Genomic DNA, 19,804 nt, shown 5'->3' on the forward strand with positions numbered 1-19,804 from the left:
TACCCCAAAACATACATACATTTAAACAGACAGGTGAGATTTATATTATATATAATTATGAAAAATCTTAAATGAAAACCAGACTCAGAAACACTGTATATATATCATGTTTATAATGTTATTTGTCTTGCGTTAGTCACATTAAAAATTTAGAGTTACTTCTTTTTTTTATGGTTTTGTTTCGCTTCATTTTATAAAAACAAGATGGCGGCAATTTTTCACCTGCTAACATGATTAAAGTTGTTTTTGTTTAATAATTCAGTAATATTCAGGTAATTTCGACTGCATAATTTGGAAACTACCATTGTAACTTATTAGAATTGAAAAAAAAATTAGTTGAAACCATTGTTTTTTTATCTCAAAACTCCATTTATCGACTACAAAATCGCCTCCCAATTCTGTAGAAGCACCACATGGCTTTGTCGTTTGTTATGATAAAAATAAGGTTTCTTTCTTTATTTTTTATTATTAATTCAGTATCTTAAAACTTTACTTTACTGTCTTAGAAATAATTCCAGAAACTAATATTTATCTTTCAAGGGTTTTTTACAATTTATTTATTTGCCTTTTAAATTTAGCTGAATTTTCGAGTTTTCAAAAACATTTCCATTTTGAAAATATTTTCATTTTTCATGTTTAAAAATACATTTTTGCCTTTGCAGAATCTCAACAAAATGGAAGTTGTGTAAAAATGTATTATACGGAAACCCAAAATATAAAAAAGTCAAAAGGTTATCTGAAAATGACGTCAAGTAGTTAAAGGGAGGTAGTGAATATTGTTTTTTTTTTTGTTTTTTTTTCCAGCCGTGCATCTGTACATTCCTATTGTGAAGTTTGTATGATTTTTACTATTATTTTTAATTTAATTATTTTTCTATGTTCCTGTTTTAAAGAAAAAGTATTATTTTTCAAGATTATATAAAAATTATGCTGAAAGTTTCACATCCATGCAAGTAAATAAATATTAGAATTTTACATATAAAAATTATGCAAAACCTGTAATTAAAAAAAAAAAGTAGAAATATTTTTTGCAATTATAATTTAATTCAATGATAATATCGATAGTTTGAGAAATTAATTTTTCTTCGAGTTAGGGACTTTTTACGTAATGTTCCTGTAAAAATTAAAGAATTTTTTTCTAATTGTCACACTTTACGATGCAAAAATAAATTCATGCATTTTTTTTTTACTACTGAAAACCATAACTTTAATAAAGGCATTTTTTGTTGAAACAAAATAATACATTTCCGCTAAGATTTAAATAAAAATAATGTGTTCATTATATTCCATGATCATTATTTGATAGATACTGAAAATTTCATTAAAATTGGTTAATTTCCTAATTTTTGGTGAAAAGAGAGGGGTCAAAATGTTTATACCGTTTGAGCATTGCCATTCATTGTGCATGGACCTAACAATTACAGTTATTACTAAAACGTTACAATTATTAATTTTTTTCCTGTTGGACGAATTCTATCGTCTCTCATATAATCCCACTCAGAAAGTAGCAAAGGCTTTCACTCCAATGCAAATTACTCCTCCTCCATGACACAAACTCACCACTTTATTTTCTTGGTTACTTTTTTGAATATTGTCAGATTAGTTTTTACTTTTCTACATATTACTATTTTATACATAATACGTTACAATTACATTTTTTATTACTATTTGCTCTCTTACTCTGAAGCGTTTATAGGAATAATAATTTCACCTGAATCTGCCATTCCACTATACATATTAAGATTGCATACGTTCACTTTCAAGAATAGCAGATCGTCCAAAAACGAACACCTAAAATTTTACCAACATTGTTGGCTTCCAATACGATTAGCATGAAAACAAGCTATGTTTTGCCATACTGTCATATTAAATTACCTTTCTATCTTTCATTTGCTTTTATGGTAGTTTTATAATAGCTTAAAACATAATGCTTGCTCAGACACATAATCAAAGCAAAGATTTCATTCATACATTTCCAAACACATGCACAACACTACCTATTTTGTTCCTTACACTCTTATGTGAAAACACGCTTCTCGATGGTTAAATTTTTTTTTTTTTCACTTTTTCATCGTTTGAATGTTTTCTTCTTTTATTAGTTTTATTTAATTATTTCTATGTGTTTGGGGGTGGGGATATTAAATTACAGCAGTTTCCACAATATGGTGTCTTGTGTTTCTTTATTTTGTTAGGTGAAAGTTTATTTGTTTATTTTCTTAGGTAAAGGATGTCATGAGTATCTGATGGTGTCACATCAAAACGCATTTCTCTTTGGGTACATATTTTTTATGTCCTCTTACATAACTTTTTTTTATTATTCATTTTACAAAAAAAATATGGTCTCCCAAGCAATCTGAAAATGTGAATGTTTTACAATTCTTTTTTCATTTACAATTCAACATCTCCCATGTTTCTAGCTTTGGTAAATTTTATAAATACAGTATTTGTTGCAGAGATAATTATATACATTCAGTTTTTTATTGTTTGAAAATGTTTTTCCATTTTATTTGGAGGAGGGATATTAAATTGCAGCACTTTCCTGGATACAATTTCTTTTGTTTATTTAGTTATTAGGTGAAAGTACAGAATAGGTTTCTAAATTTTTATTTTATCGTCCATGTTATCTTGTGTTATCACCTTACCTTCTCTGTGTACTTAACAAAATTTGGTGGGGGGGGGGATAACATTCATTGTTGGACTATTTGTTATCATTTGGTTTTCAATTTCAACAATACATTACAATTTGTAATAAACTAATTAAAACCTGTCATTTAATAATACCAGGAACCAAACTATTTTAGTCATAATTTGAAACTGTTCTATTTTTGTAAATCTATTAGGTTGTTCAGTTATCCCAATAATTTCAGAATTGTAAATGATTTTATACTCATTAGCAATAACATTAAATACATTCACTTTTTAATTGTTTCAAAGTTTTTTTTCCACTCCATTTGGGGGGAGATACTTTATTGCAGCACTTTCCATGATACATGAACATTTCTGTCTATAATTTTACAATAATGTTTATTCAGCTGTTAGATGAAAGTACGAGAGTTTTATTGTTCATTTTTCACTTACCACACTACATTACAATTTGTAATGACAGAGTGGAGCGGTAAAATTGTCGCCCTAGAAAAGACGACATGATTCCATTTCCGTTCGATGAAAACCGATTTTCTTTTTTTGTTGCAGATCATCTACTAGTTGGCTAGTTGTGTACAAATTCCAAGAGCAATAGGAGGCTTCTATCATGTTTGAAAGCGACATAATGTTCAATGGGCGAGATCGGAGATGCATCACTGTACAACTCATACTCTCTACCAACCCAAGTTTTAACAACAGGACCATTGCCAGCACCCTCAAAATGCAAATCCGGTCAATTCAACACTTGAGGGCACAGCTCAATGGAGTTTCCGGCCATGGTTATGGTCTTTGGAGTGGTTTCAAGTGAGGGTCATATCATGCCACCTTACATCTTCGAAGTTAGTTTGAAAGTCAACATGAAAGTGTACCTGGATTTGCTGAAGAGTGTGGTGATCCCTTGGTGCAATCAGATGGCCGCTGCCAGACCTTGGGTGTGGCAGCAGGACGATGCTGGTCCACAAGTTCAAAGAGACCTCAGCTTGGCTTCAGAAGAAGTGCTACGACTTTGTACCCTTCTCTTACTGGCCTCCCTCTTCCCCCAACCTGAACCCGCTGGACTACTTCGTTTGGGCATATATTGAGAATATTACTAACATGACCCCCCCCCCCCACAACACCAAATCCAGCTTGATCACTGTCATCTGCTGAGTATTTGCCGAGCTCCTGCTGGTACTTGTGGAAAAGGCATGCTCCCAGTTTCAGACCTGTATTGAGGTAGTGATTTAGGCTGAAGGCGGCTACACGGAATAGATGTCAGCTGTACTACATAATCAAGTTATCTGAATTGATGTTTTCAATAAAAGTTTTAAAATAAAGCTGTAGTGTTGTTTTCTGTAGGGCGACAATTTATCATTCCATCATGTACATAATTAATACTGACATTTAATCAAATCAGGAACTGAACTAACTATCATAATTTGAAATTATTCTATTTATTGACGGGAGGGGGTCATACAATTACACTTTCGATTGTGCTTGATTGTTCGATTTCAGATGGTAAATAATATAAGCATGCGTGTTCATCTTAAACTAATTCCAAACTGTAATTCAATAATATCAGGAACTGAACTAATTTTATTATAATTTGAATTGTTCTATTTTTTCTGGGTGAGGATCATATTACAATTTCAAATCTGTTAGGTTGCTCAGTTTACCCAATAATTTAATATTTAATATTTGTAAATAATTTAATACTCAATACCAATAAAATGAAATACATTCAGTTTTTCAGCGTTTTAAAGTCATCCCCACCTTTCTTGGAGGTAGGCAGGTCTTTCCAGGATACATTAACATTTCTATCTATTTTACAATTATGCCTATTTGATTGTTGGATGAATGGACATAATAAAGTACCTTTTCTGTATGAGTACCGAGAATTTTATTGTTTTGTTTGTTCCATCAAAAGGTTTCCTAAAAGCAAAATGCATCTTCATAGTGATCCAACGGCTGGTGAGTTTGCTTCCATACCTCTAAAAATTGATGATACTAAGATTCCAACAACCAAACATTGCAAGAGTGTTATTACTACAGGTACTGTATATATTGCTTCATCATTCATAGAACTTAGTAACAAAGTTTACCCAAATATAACTGAAAAATATGTGCAACCTCAATGAGCAATTCTAGCTCCTAAAAATGATGATACATGTCATCAATCAACAACTGCTTAACCGAATTCCAGGTGAGAAACAAATTTTCGGTTCACTAGATTCTACTCCCGATGATGACCATGCTATACAATATCATATAGAATCGTAAAATTCATTACAATTACCTTGTATGCCAGCACACAAATTCAAGCTAAGACCTAGATGCTCAGTTAAGTTATTCTGGAATCTTGATGCTGCATGACTATGCAATGAAACAAGATTGTGTATTAAATGCATGCAACCTCATGTGATAGAAGCCATCATATTAACTAGTGTAACTAAGGATGAATTGACATTCATTTTCAGAATACCCATTCCATCAGATTCTGCAATTCAATTTAAAAGGCTTCAGTTTCCAATTAATTTTTTTTTTTTCCAAGACATTAGACATTCCTTAGCTTTGTTTTAGCCATGGACAGTTTCATGTAGGATGTTCATGGGTACCCCCCCCCCCGCCCAGAATGTCTACATATATTAGCACCAAAAAGCCCAACATCAAATATTGTGTATCCAAGAGCTTTATACAAGTAACAAAGCCAATGCTATATTTCATAAACACATTCATAATGTACATACATTCATTTAAGTTATGTCACTTCATATTTATATGCACTTCAGATCCACTATTCCCGAATACATTCTCCAAAAACAACTTCTACTTCTATAATATCAGATTATCATTAGATTTCTATTTATGTAAACATTTTTCATTGATGATAATTGTAAGACAGTTTAAAGATAGCTTTCTTTCAGAAATACATGTTTGTTTGTGCCATATAATCAAATTTTTATTTGTTTTCAGGTCTTTCAGCAAAATTCTGTCGATAACTCATTTACTTTTTAAAAATTAAAAATCTGATTAATTCTGTTTGAATTGATGACTACCTGAGGTTTCCTAAAACCACAGGTAGTCAGCAATTCAAACAGAATCTATACTATTAATAAAATTCTTAATGTTTATTTATGTATGTGTATGTGTGTGTATATATACCAATAAAACTTTCAAACGGATGCACCAAATTGAAAAATTCTTTTTTTCCCTGAAAGGTGTGAGTCCCTAGATTGTCCTTATCTATATATGGTTCATAATGAACAATGCAGAGTCATACAAAAAGCCCCAAATAAGGGTTTTTGGGTAGTTTCATGCAATTGTTGAAAAAGTTATCTGCTCATGTCAACAGAATTTAACACTGTTTGTATACAGTCGCAGTAACATCTTTTGGCATACGGACAGGACTTGTAGCATAATGAATAACACCTCTGACTACAGATCAGAAGATTTCAGGTTCGAATCCTGGCAAGTTCGTAATAATTTTAATCATCATTTTATCCAACGTTTACTCATTATCTTTACCCTTAGAGTATTTTTCTTTTTTCAGTGATTTTGTTTTGTGTATATGGGAATTTTTTTTTTTTTTTTTTTTTTTTTTTTTTTATTACATTTTCACCCCAAACAAGGCATATTGCCACTTTGGTGTAGGGGGCTACTATCAGGGGCAACAACTACTGGGGTACTATGTTGGGATTTGGGCAGCAAGATGTCAGTTCACATTACACTTAAACTTCTGCATATCAATACAGTTGGGGAAACAGGGACCTGGAATGGAATTCCAGAGTCTAGCGGTTCTGGGGAAGAAACTACTAGAGTAGAAAGATCTTTTACATCTAGGGATCTCTACTGTGTGGGGGTGGGATTTAGCTGCCTGTCGGGTTTGTCGAGGGTGTTTACGTCGTGGGGGCACAAGTGTTTGCAGTTCACCAGAGCATTCACCATTAAAATACTTGTAGAACAGGCAGTAGGATGCAACATTTTGTCGATGGGACAGAGGCTGAAGCTTAGATGCCAGTTCAGGGCCTATCAGATTGGCGACTCTCTTTTGAACCTTGTCTAGGAGCGAGAGACTAGTAGCAGATGCACCAGCCCAAATGTGACAGCAATACTCCATACATGGGCGAATGGTGGCCTTATAGAGGTACAGGATACTTTTGGGTGTTAGTAGTTTTCTAGCACGGTAGAGAGAGCCTACCTTCTTCGCAGCGGCCCTGGCAATGCTTTCAATGTAATTGTTCCAACTCATGTTTCCTGTGAACGTTAGGCCAAGCAGTTTGAAAGATGTACTCTCAGATAAAGAGTCACTGGCCATTGCTATTGGTGGCAGAGAAGGTTTCTTGTAATTATTGAAGAAAAACCATACTCCGAGTTCATAGGGTAAGCGTTGATGGTAAGACAATGTTGAGTGTACTCGATTTTGTGTTTGACTCGGCATTGTGTGTGTTGACGTGGCGCAGCTGCTAGTAATTAATATTTTTTTTTGCTTATTATTTTTTTACATTTCCTTGGGCAACGTCAAGAAACAGGTCCTGCTAGTTTGTTATAAATTTGATTTTTACCACTTTTTCCTTCTGTTGTCTATTGTAATACATACTACAAACGACTTTTCAGAATTTCTAATTTCATTTTAGGTTAAACTTAGCAAACTGAACCAAGCTCTGAGAGTGTTCTTTTAGTGTTTTTTATTGGGGGGAGGGGGAGATGAGTACTCTCCGCTAGATTTCCCTCCTTCCCCAAAAAATAAGATTCTACTTTTTTTTAGGTGGTTCTGTGTGAATACCTTGAAAAACCTAATGGAAAGAAAGAAGACAAAAAATATTTAGAATTTAGTTACGTATATAAATGTAATGTAAAATAATCCCCCATTTTTGGACCATTGTAGCATTTTAAGACAGTTATTATTATCATCATTATAATAATAATAATAATAATAATAATAATAATAATAATAATAATTTATTTTTTATTTATTTTATTTTTATTTATTTATTTATTTTGCTACAGGAGATGAATTCTGTGTATTTTGGGAGATGGGGGCTACATTTTTAGGCAGTTACGTGTGGTTTCACAAATGTTTTTGTTTGAGTGGCTTGCCAATCAGAGTTAGGGTTAGTCGTAGGGTTAAGGCAAGGTTATTTTCGAGAAGGGATTGTCATTTTTTACTAATAGTTAGTGAGGGTTATGGTTGGTTTTTGCGTGGATTGCCAATAGAACTTAAGATTTGTTGGGGGGGGGGGTAGTGAAAGAGTACTTTCCATTTTATAATTTATTTTCCAGCGCCAAATAAATGCTATTTAATTGTCCTAAAAAGCTGCAATAGCCAGAAATTAAATTTATATGTGAAATTGATCTTCACTATAAATTCTTTTTAAAAAAAAATTGTTTGTTTTTGCTTTTCCTCGATTCCAACAAGCTTTTCAGGGTGTCCACGTGCAATCGCTTAAAAAAAGTAAAATCTTGTTGGGAGAGGAAGTAGCGGGGTACCCAGCTACAAATTTACCCTTTAAAAAAAAAAAAAAAAAAAGATTCTATTTAAAACAATTTTTTAAAAAAAGCATGGTTAAAATCAACTTCCGTCCCTTTTTGTTGGCATTAGCTGATCGGATCGGATCTGATATATTTGAATGCCCTGGAAAAGTCACTTCTGATTAATGTTTTGTTTACCAGTTTTGAAATACTCTGCTATTCTGAAAAACAGCCAAGTTCGTTTGCATATTTTAAAATCGGTAAGCATTAATCAGAAATGACTTTTCCATGACATTCATATTATATATATATATATATATATATATATATATATATATATATATATATATATATATATATATATATCAGCTGACGAAGGATGTTGACAAAGAAGAACGGAACTTGATTTTTACCCAAAAACATTTTATATAGGAAGTGAATAAATCGTCAGGAAATATTTCAGTCAGATTAATGGGATATTTTACATTAAACTCCCATAACACACCGTATATCAAAAACGGAATTAAGGTCACTTTAAAAAATGAAACTTGATCAAATTATTTATTTTAACTGGCACACCTTAGTAGAAGGTGAACTGAGTGGTGGTGACTGGTGCGTGGTGCGCGGGCCGGGCCGATCCGGAAGGGGTCTCGTTTTCTATCTTTTTTTTTTTTTTACACACACATATTGTCGATTATTATTTATTTAATTTAAAAAGCTTTATATTTGAAAGGGAAAATGTCATATTCAATAAAAACAAGTACGTTTTATTTGTCCGGTTTTGTTAGTAAATAAGACCGGACCGGAAGTCGGCGAATTACATTAATCGGTGTGACAGCGTAGCCATTATTACTACTACCAGTAAATAACCAGGGAGCATGATGGAAGTTGATGTCGTCAGTTCGAAAACGGGCAAATCTATTGTCACTTTCAACAATTTGACCCCCAAATCAACAATTTATGATGTTAAAAAAGAATACAAGAAATTCAGCCCCAAATTACCTTTCGAACGACAATCGTTACGCAAGGAAGCCAGGGGACGCATCTTGAAAGACGAGGAAACCTTGTCAAGCCTCGGTTTCTCTCAACAAGCGGTCCTTTATTTTAAGGATCTCGGACCCCAAATCGGATGGAAGACGGTTTTCTTAACAGAATACACCGGCCCTCTTGTGATTTATGCTCTCCTTTATACCAGGCCGGCTCTCATTTACGGTGCTGATGCCGCGAGCGAACCCCGGCATCTTGTTGTGGATATCGCGGCAGGATGTTGGATCTTCCACTATGTTAAAAGATTGCTTGAGACGCTGTTCGTCCATCGTTTCTCGCACGCCACGATGCCCATCCGGAACATATTCAAAAATAGTGGCTACTACTATAGTTTTGCAGCCTATGTCGCCTACTATGTCAACCATCCACTGTACACGCCCCCGACCTACGGCAAACTTCAGATCTACGGCGGTCTGGCCGCCTTCCTTATTGGAGAGTTGGGTAACTTTTCCATCCATGTGGCCCTGCGAAACCTCCGACCAAAGGGCTCGAAGACCCGCATGATCCCTTACCCGGGATTGAATCCGTTTACCTGGCTGTTCCACTTCGTCAGCTGCCCCAACTACACCTATGAGACTCTGTCTTGGATCGGATTTACCGTGATGACCCAATGTCTACCTGCCGGCATTTTCACCTTTGTCGGCTTTTATCAAATGTCTGTTTGGTCCTTAGGGAAACTTTCTAATTACAGGAAAGAATTCAAGGATTTTCCCAGAAATCGGAAAGCTATCCTTCCTTTTATTTTGTGAACAACTTAGATATAGGTATATTATGACAGAAACACTTTTCACTCTTGTCGTTTCAGTTATTTTTCAGTTACATATTTAGAAATCACATACACGTTAATTCCTATTTCAGTTAAATTGGTAAAGTGAAATGGGTTGCAACTTTTTTATTTTTTTTATTTAAAATTTTAAAATATAAAAAAGAAAAAAAATGACTGAAAACTAAGAACGAAAACCAGTTCATAATAAGGATTATAAACTTTTATTTCTTTTCTGGCTTGTTAAGAAATATTAATTTCTCTGCTAGTTTGCATTTCTTCATTGCATGTGTTCGCTGGCACATGGTTGAAGTGTAAAAATAAGGATAATGATGAATTCGAAATTTCTTTTTTAAAAAATGAATAAAACTAGTGTTTCTGGTGCTACCAGATCAAGATGTCTGAAGATATTGAATTCCTGCACCAAATTTTTTTTGTCTTTTTCCTTTGCAAAACTCATGTTCTGCAAAATCGAAAATAACAATTTTCTTCTACAAAACAATCAAACTAAACATCATCATGAATAAATATATGAACTTGAAACATAAAACTTTTTTCTTTTCTTTTTCCGAAATTACCGGATTCAGCATTAAATAACCCAAAAAAAGGGTTAATATGCCGTAAAATCAAAACAAAATTAATGTATAGGCCATAATATATATTAAAGATCATGACATTAAGAACGTTTTGGAGTTAAAATAAATTTATTACTCGTTATAATAAAGAGAAGGTTTTTATTTTGCTAAACTATCGATTATTTTAGCATGTACACATTTCAAATATGTTCTTCGGATTACATGTAATAGATTTTCAACCGAAAAGGTTCCTCAAAATCGCCTATACACATTTCTCTCTCTCTCTCTCTCTCTCTCTCTCTCTCTCTCTCTCTCTCTCTCTCTCTCTCCTGTTTAGGGCCTAAACTTTAGGCATATGATCTCAAAAATAAATGTTATTTGCGATATAAAGAATTTTCAAGTGCTTGGAATTATTGGTGGGTGCGCAACATTTTTGTTATATTCCCTAATGCGCTTTTCATTATTTCATGTTTATCACTTTTTTTTTTTTTTTTTTTTTTTTCATTTTTCTTCCTTTGAAGATTGTAATGCTGGGTATGGGGCAGCCAAACCAGCTACCAACATTGCCCAGCTTTTTATTGAAACCAACCGAGAGCTCTTTTTAGTATCCTCGCTGGACGCTCTCTGTTCCCTTGTGCAATTGTTTACTGAATGCTGTCACAAGTGACATGTTTCAAATATACTTTTTAGTAATATCTAAAAATATTTTGGTGCTAATTTAGAATCACACTTAATTTTTTTAGTACTTGTACAGTTTAGTCAAGACATTAAAAAATGAAAATATCGAAAAAAAAGTTTAAATTGTATGTATCCGTTATGGAATGAAGTTATCCGAAAAAAATATTTTACTTAATTTCATCAATTAGTTTTTTTGTGTTTTTATTTTTTTTTACAGCGAAAAAACAATTTATGATACCGAGCAATTACATACAATTTAAACTCTTTTCGATATTTTCATTTTTTAATGTCTCGTCTAAACTGTACAAGTACGCGATCTTTAATGCAGTGTTTCCGAGATTAATGATAAGTGGATAAGAATGGAAGTCCAGAAAATGTTGAATAAAAAACCAAAAAAAACTCAATGTTAATTTCATGTCGTAACGTAAAACATAAGCGACCGTAACCGGTGTCGGTTTAAAATCGTTTACTGATGTAAAATTGTTCCGCTTACCAGACCGAACCTTTGTTTTAATTTCATTTCGCTAGCAACAATTTTTTTTAAGAGTTATATATATATAATATATATATATATATATATACGAAAATTATTATTGCCTAAAAATATTTCAATAAATAAAGAAATGTTCACACTCAAAATAAAATAGATAACATCCTTCGCTCAAATCAAGTTATTTTAGAATTTTGCAGGAGTTCCTCTAAAAGTTTTTAAAAAAATACTTCGGCAATATTTTACATTGTATGCACATGTATTGTATGTAGGTATATGTGCAAAATGAATGCCGATGCTCAAAATGTATAAATATTATGACGCCTCCCTTTACTTAAAAATTCACCAAAAATCAGGAAATTAACCAATTTTAATGAAATTTTCAGTATTTATCAAATAATGATCACTGAATATAATAAACCCATTATTTTTATTTAAATCTTAATGGAAATTTATTATTTTGTTTAAACAAAATACTTTCACTAAAGTTATGGTTTTCAGTAGTAAAAGATAAACAAATCTAATGTGGTGAAAAAAATAATATCCTTCAAGCACTTTACGAAATCACCAAGTGATTAAATGTCTCGATGTGATTAAGTGTTCATGTGAGAAAAACATTAATTAATAAAGACCGTACACCATACTTGATGGACATTTTAAATTACAAGAAATACTTTTCATAAAATAAAAATATAGTTTTCACCCCATTTAATATTAAAAATAATGCTGTCAGAATAGAAAATCGTCGTTAAAAGAATACTTTTTTTTTAGTATTTTCAAATTAATTTCAGTTTGGTAAAAAAAGTCCCCCTCCTCTCTCACGTTAAGAAATTATCTCTAAATAATAAAAATGGTAAAAATAACAAATATAAAACGGATAAGTTACTCTTCTACCTATCTGAATAAGTTTAGTGTTTACCACCACCACATGAACGCATAAACACACACAAAAAAAAGGTGGAGCATCTTTCCACCTTCAAATAAACCTGGGGATCACCTTTCTATATTAATTTAACGTAAAATGAGCACCCACTTTTTGTTGGAGGTTGGTAAACTTAAAATGGGTAATTGTGGCCTAGTAGACCAACACAAAACCTACTTCAAAAAATTTGTTTTCTAAGGGTTTTTAAGTATGCTGAAAACGAATGTTGTATAATATAGCACATTTTTGCCACACGCGACAAAAAATATGCGCGTACAACAATAGGCACCACTTATAACCTAAAGAATTACAATGCTTAAATCCCAAAAACTACTTTGCGGAAAATTTAAAGGCGATAAACAAAGTGGGTGCTCATTAAATCAATATAGAAAAGTGATTCACCAGGTTTATTTGACGGTGGAAAGATGCTGTACTTTTACCCTTTTTTATTTTATTTATTTATTTTTTTTTTTTAGTGGTAAACACTAAGAACTTATTCAGATAGGTAAAAGTTATTTTTACTATCAAGTGAGGTGAAAATTTGTTTCATTTTATAAAAAGTATTTCTTGTAATTTAAAATGTCCGCCATGTATTCATGCGCCTTGTGAAACGTCACATGACTACGCGCATGCGTGAACATACATTTCAGTAAGAAACCGCTACCACGCGCTTGTGCGTATTGTAAACAAAGGCAGTAAAATGGCACAAAATAGTCCCAGCGTCCAGGGTTTAATCCCATGCAAACAGTAAATTTGCGACGGGTTTGAATGCCAGATTCGTTTTCAACGGCCTAAACTAGAATGGTCGGCGTTGTGTTACAGTTAAAATAAACATTTACTAAAACATAAACAAAATTTTATTATTTTATGTGAAATTTAATCAAATATTATTTTTATAAAATAGACATAAAAACAAAATTTTATTACTTTATGTGAAATTTAATCAAATATTATTTTTGTAAAATAGACATAAAAATAAAATTGTGTACAAAAGTTTCACATTGGTTTTCATGCCAATTTGTTTTACAATAAAAACTGAAGTCAAGGTTTTACCTGACATTGGTATGGCCAGATCAAGAGTCGTCCACGCTTCCATTATGCCAATTTAATCGCATCGCAACTGCTTATCTTTGGCAATCATGAGGGAAGTCCTTTGTCCCTTCCCCACTACCATCACCATTATTATTCTTATTACTAGCAGAACCCATTAACCGGCGTTGCCCGGTAGAAGCATGCCCCTCCAAGTTAAAAATGAAACTATAGTTGTTGTTGATGGCTGATTTCCAACGTCCTAATGTTAAGAACGGGTTATTTTTTGTAAAAATCAGTCTGTACAATAAAGGTAAAGCGACGATAGTGAAGTATAAATGATTTAAAACAACGCATGGCAGTTGATCGGCCATATTGAATAAAGGCTGCGGTGTTCATTTTGTGTACAATCCAAAATAGAATTTCATGGTTTCAGCCAATGAGAATAAGTGGAATGTTATGGTTGAGAAATCATTATTTTCGAATAGTGAAGTGCAATGGTAATTGTAGGTGTCTGAGTGTTGAATCCAGTTAATAAGGGTGTACGATCAATATAGTTATATATTTACCTGGTCCTTACTGGGAGAGTAGGAGGATTTTTTAAGTAGAGAGGAAAATACAAACTACTTCGTCTATAAATCTTAGCAATTGTGGTGATGTAGCTTATAGGAAGTAAGATAGAATTTTATTATAACGAATAAATGTATCTGTAACGGTGTTCAAAAGTTACATAAGATGGTGGGTAAAAGTTTAGACATAATAAATTTATATGTGGCATCTGTTATTGCAAACCTACCGTAATTTGGTCCAGAGGGGGATTTCTGAAATCAAATTATTATATATAGATTATTTGTGATTTTTTTTTTTTTTAAATTTTTACTTTGGGAAAAGTTCTGTCTACACTCTCCCCCAGTCATTTTTTTTTTTTTTTTTTTTTTTTTTTTTTTTACGACTTTTTGAGAGATTATCTAGATTAAACGATTTTTAGGTAAATGTTACCCCCCCCCCTAGACACATATACAATCTCAAAAAGTCGTTAAAAAATAATGACCGGGGGAGGGGTAGACTAAACTTTTTCCAAAGTAAAAAAAAAATCACAAATTAATAATAATAATAATGATGTTGTAGGTGGGGGATGAAAGACCCAACGTCAAAATGAAACTATCATAAATTTAAGTTCAAGAAATGAGGAATTGATTTACTAGAACGTTGTATGTAGTGACCACCAATTGATCAAAAACTTTTTTTTTTTTTTTTTTTTTTTAAGCTTATTAAAATCTGTTATTTCTGAACAACTTTTGGTTTTACCAGAAAGATAAAACCCTGAAGTTTATTATGTTAAAAGCAGAATAATATAATACTTTTCCATAATTTTTAATAATTTTAAGTTTTTAATTTTAAAAAAGATTGTTTGACCCAGTTTTCGCTAAATGTCAACAAAACAAATATTTTTTTAAAAGGTTTTGGAATCAAACTAACTTTTTTTATGCCTAAATAAAATTTACTATGATTGGCTATAAGAATATGCAAAAATATTAGAATATAATTACCTTATATTTAAGTATATTCAAATAATTTGATTATTTAGCACAATCTAAATATTTATTTAAGCATTTTCATGAATTTTAATATAACTAGACAGGCAAATAAATTTCTTTTTAAATAATTGAATTAAATTATAATTACAAACGCCATTTATTGTGAAATATGTTATTTTTAGCTTTATAATTTTTTCAAAAATAATAATTGATCAATCAAGCTTTTAATTTTTCCTAATACTTGTTAAAAGTAAAGAAAAACTGTTTTTTTTTCTATTTTTACATCAAACATAAATTTTTAGCATTATATTTCTCAGTTTTAATATCACTTTTAATTAGTTTTTAATTTCATGATTAAAATCATTTTTCTTTTCTTATTTTCCAATTAATAATAACCAATGAGCCACACTCTTTTTCCATAAACTAGATCATATTGTATTTTCCTCAATTCTTTATTGCATAAAGCAAGTTGGCAAAGACTTTTGTTAGAATTTGATGGCCCTTAAAAGAGCCGTTTTTGGTAACCCTCTGGGGGGGATGCAATTTTTTGGAATGTCACAACCATCTATGGAAACCCATGTCTTCATAATTATAGGTAATTTTCAAAAAAGGAGATAACTTTTTGTAAACCATAACGGGCTACCGTATCTTAAAAAACGCATAATATGCAGATACAATTAATACTTATAATTTTTACACCATTTATTTTTTAATTTTTGTTTTTTCGGTATCAATTTTTTTAAAGCATTCTTTATGTTCTGGTACATGAAAAGTTTACACATTCTAAAATAAAATTTTTAAAATTTATTTTTAAAGATTTAAAAGTATGCCTATTTTAGCATTTCCATAAAAAAAAATGTGATCCTCATCTGAAAGATAATAATTATTGATAACATATTCAATGAATCTCACACTTCAAAAGATAAAAAAAAATTAAACACATTTAAATTTCGGATTTTTTCGGAAAATTTTTTTTTTGTTTTATTTTTCTACACTCATTCACCCTCCTACCACAAAATGAGTGTGTGCTTAGTGGATCGCTTGGATTTTAAGGGGTTGAACATATGACAAATGGGAAGGTCATGAAGTCCCTGCAAATATATTTATACAATTAATATGAAAATCAGTTACACGCATATAAAGTGCATTCTTTACTTAATAATCGGTGAAAATTTTATATTGATTAAATAATTACCTGATTTTTGGTAGATTTTTAAAGACAGATTCTGTTACGAAAATCAAAAACACTCCATAAATTTGGCGGTCATTAGTTGTATGTGAAATCTTTAAATATTGATTTTTTTTTTTTTTTTTTAATTTATTTTAGTGTCCATACAATAATAATCCACAGAATTAGTTGAAAAAAGATGAAAAGGAAAAAATTGTAAATGAAGGCTCATGTGAAACTTTTTTAAACAAAACATTTGAATAAATATAACAAAAAAAATGTATTAAAAAAAAACTAACTAAATAAAATTATTATATATGCTATTTTTTTAAGTAAGTAGTTGAAAAAACATTTTTGTTTGAGACAAAAAAATAGTTGCATTTTTCTTTCAAAATTAGCGCCCCAAATTATCGCATGAAAAAAAAAGCCAACTAATTTTAGTAAAAGTAGAGGAACGTTCCTTAGATGAATCAGTTTTTCTTCATGATTGCCAAATCTTTATTTGTTTACACTAGTTAACACGTTGGTTGTATTTTTTTTTAAATCTGGAGCCTTATACTAATCCTCCTATCTCAATAGGATACTTAATTTTTTTATTTTTCAATTAAAAGAAAAATACATATAAATGAATCGATACAGAAGTTGTTTTTTTTTCATTTATCACACTTATAATACTATAAAAATAAAAAAAACGGGTTATAAAATTTATTGAAGTGGGAGTAGCATGGGATGCAGAGTTCCAATAATACCAGATGTTTTTTTTTCTTCGAATAAGTAACATTTTTAAAAAGTTTTATAGTTTATAGATTTTTTGTTTTCTGAATGCATTGCTCATCTTGAAATATTTCAAACACATTAACCAGTGTAAACAGAACCATTTTGAAAAATGTTTTCCAGTCACCAAAAGCCAACAGTGTTTACGCCATCGTTAAGATGCCTTGTTCTCTATTAACTGAGGTATGGCTTTGATCCCATGCAGTTCTAAGAGGTCTACTCTTTCACCCTTTGCCTTCTTCCTTTGAGAAGGGGTTTCATTGAAACATAATTTTTCAATGGCAGCCATCTTAAAGCTGGAAAGTTCTAAATAATCAATTAATTCAATAAACTATTTTGTTAAATTAATAATTAATGACTAAACCATATTGTAATAATTAGGTTATATTATATATATCATTAAATTATTAATTGAATTACCAGCATTAATTCGGTGAATTAATTTTTTTGAAAACGGCGAAACTTATCAAATGCTTCTGCTAGTAGACACACAAATGAAACATGGTAGTTAAAAATAAATTAACAGAAAAACTTTAGCAAATATTTATGAATGAACAATATTAGAATATGCAAATTTTATAAAAAATACACAAGTAGAATTTTAATAAAAAATGAAACGTATAAAGATTAGTGATTTTTATGCTAAATTGATATCATTTGCTGGGCAGAAAAAAGAAAAGTTTGAATTATCCCCCTTCGGCTAGTTCAACTTTCAGGTAGGACAGCTTTGCTGAAAGTAAACATTAATTTTTCTCAAATATGATTAAAACTTACTGTTTTTGATCTGTTTTTAAGCATTTTTAAATTGCTGCTGATGTCAATGGCAAAGAAAGACGACAAACATGAGAGTTAACTTCGTACATAATACATTAACTGGTTTATTGAACCATAAAAGGTACAGGTAATGAAATAGGGTTGATGAGGAGTACTTGGTTGGGTTAATACTCCAACATTAGCAGATTTGAAAACCAAGTTGATAGGTCTGATTGTTGAGGTTAGTTTTCCAACTGTCTTAATTGAATCAGATAGAAGACTGGCTGATTTGGTATGGCACTGCTAAGTTTGGATAAGCTGATCAATAAAAATCTGGACACAAAGGAGTAGAAGTAAAATTACATGACAATTTAGCAGATGTGTTGCTCTGAAAAGGCAGGTTGAATCTCACAAAAATGTAGAAAAGTTGCTCTGAAAAGAACGGGTTTATCTTGGAACGGACAAATAGAATGAGAAATGACTGAATAAGTAGGAAGGAAAATGGATTGTACTGCCAAAACCAATTGAATATTTTTTTATCTGCTCTCATTATTGATTATATCTGAAATCAAAATGTTTAGTAAATATAGCCAGGCTCAGTTTGGTTTTATTAAACAAGGTCCCCCCTCCACAAGTGAAAAATTCACTTTCACCAATATTTGTGCAAAATTTTAAAAAAATCCAAGGCATGGTTAGTGAGAAAAGTGCGAACAGATGTAGAATTTGAGGTAATTTTACACCTATAATGCTCCATAGTGGGGGCAACTAGAGTTAGCTCCGAAAATCCATTCTGGCAAAAATTTACTTTCACAATGACTAATGTTTGTGCAAATTTAAAAAAAATTCAAAGCGTGGTTATTGAGAAAAGTGCAAACAAACGGGAGTGAATTACTATGTCCGAAAACCAAAACAAATTTTGGTAAAAACGAATGACAATTTAAAAAAAAAAAGCCAAACCAAAATGAAAATAAAGATTGTTAGTCAGGAGGTAGTCTATTGATCATAAAGGTCCTTTGAGATGTGATAAATTTTTAAGAAAATATTTATGCTGCATATATAAATACTTCAACATAAGTTAGGCTCAAAGTCATTTTGGGTTTGTTTTATAATTCACAAAAGTATGAAAAAGTGGTCAAAAAGCAAATATATAACAAATAAATGTTATCAAAAGCAAGACAAGTTACTTTTCTACCTAACCGGATAAGTTTTTAGTGTTTTTATTTAATGTAAAACGTTTATTCAGTTCCAAAAATAAGTGTTGAGCACTACGTGAGAACAAGAAAAAATTAGCGCATATTTTTGAAGTCTCCACAATGACTTCAAAATAAGAAATAAAATAAAATGGTGATAGAAACCCACCCAATAAATGTTACCGTTACATTTTTATAAAAGCTAACCAGTTTAAAAATGCTGTGGTTGCCATGTTCATTGTCACAATGACTTTAAATAGAAAACCATCTCAAAGGCAGTTTTAGAATGCCAAAAGAAAGATAAATTAATTTTTGTTGTTATTTAGCACAATTACATTTTTTCCATCAAAACATTTCTTCTGTTATTATTGATTATGAGTGATTAGGGTTCACATTTAGAATTGAGGATAGCGGGTAGGGTTGCATGTTTTTGCCATGAAACACATTCTTTATAAAATTCATAAAAAATTCAATTATTTATTCTTAGTAAATACTGTTCCATTTTTAAGTTTTTATTTTTAAGCTTTAATGGTTTTACAAAAAAACAAATAAATTTTTCAAATAACTCATGGCCGATGTATCAGTTTTTTTAGTCGCATGCAAGCGACTCTATAAGTCACTCCGTCGGTCGGTCAGTCTGTCCGTAACACTTTTGTGCTTGGCCTTTTTGGTTAAGATCAAAGGTCTGTTGTTAATAGATGCTGTTCTTAGCTTTTTAAGCTTTTCTTGGTCTTTTGGCCAAAATCACAGTGTATGGGTCACTGCGGTTGAAAGCTTGTTTTCCAA

The 19,804-nt window shown here is 31.3% G+C and overlaps 2 protein-coding genes across 2 annotated transcripts; both read left to right on the plus strand.

Annotated features, from left to right (window-relative positions):
- The first annotated feature begins 1,315 nt into the window (after positions 1–1,315).
- On the plus strand, positions 1,316–4,480 carry LOC145295149 (uncharacterized). The gene is made up of 2 exons (XM_080141441.1): positions 1,316–2,275; positions 3,193–4,480. The coding sequence occupies exon 2, from the start codon at positions 3,405–3,407 to the stop codon at positions 3,723–3,725; it is 321 nt and encodes a 106-aa protein (XP_079997567.1). The 5' UTR covers positions 1,316–2,275; positions 3,193–3,404; the 3' UTR covers positions 3,726–4,480.
- Positions 4,481–8,883: 4,403 nt separating this feature from the next.
- On the plus strand, positions 8,884–10,584 carry LOC145295034 (very-long-chain enoyl-CoA reductase-like). The gene has a single exon (XM_080141432.1). It carries the CDS (start codon positions 8,970–8,972, stop codon positions 9,885–9,887), a length of 918 nt encoding a protein of 305 aa, XP_079997558.1. The 5' UTR covers positions 8,884–8,969; the 3' UTR covers positions 9,888–10,584.
- Positions 10,585–19,804: the final 9,220 nt, after the last annotated feature.

Source organism: Euprymna scolopes, chromosome 2 (genome assembly GCF_053919585.1).
Source record: "Euprymna scolopes isolate OS-2025 chromosome 2, ASM5391958v1, whole genome shotgun sequence".
Lineage (NCBI taxonomy): Eukaryota > Metazoa > Mollusca > Cephalopoda > Sepiida > Sepiolidae > Euprymna > Euprymna scolopes.

What these genes read in the sequence shown, in the direction of transcription:
- LOC145295149 (XM_080141441.1), top strand. Translation starts at nt 3,405, where the DNA reads ATGGAGTTTCCGGCCATGGTTATGGTCTTTGGAGTGGTTTCAAGTGAG.
- LOC145295034 (XM_080141432.1), top strand. Translation starts at nt 8,970, where the DNA reads ATGATGGAAGTTGATGTCGTCAGTTCGAAAACGGGCAAATCTATTGTC.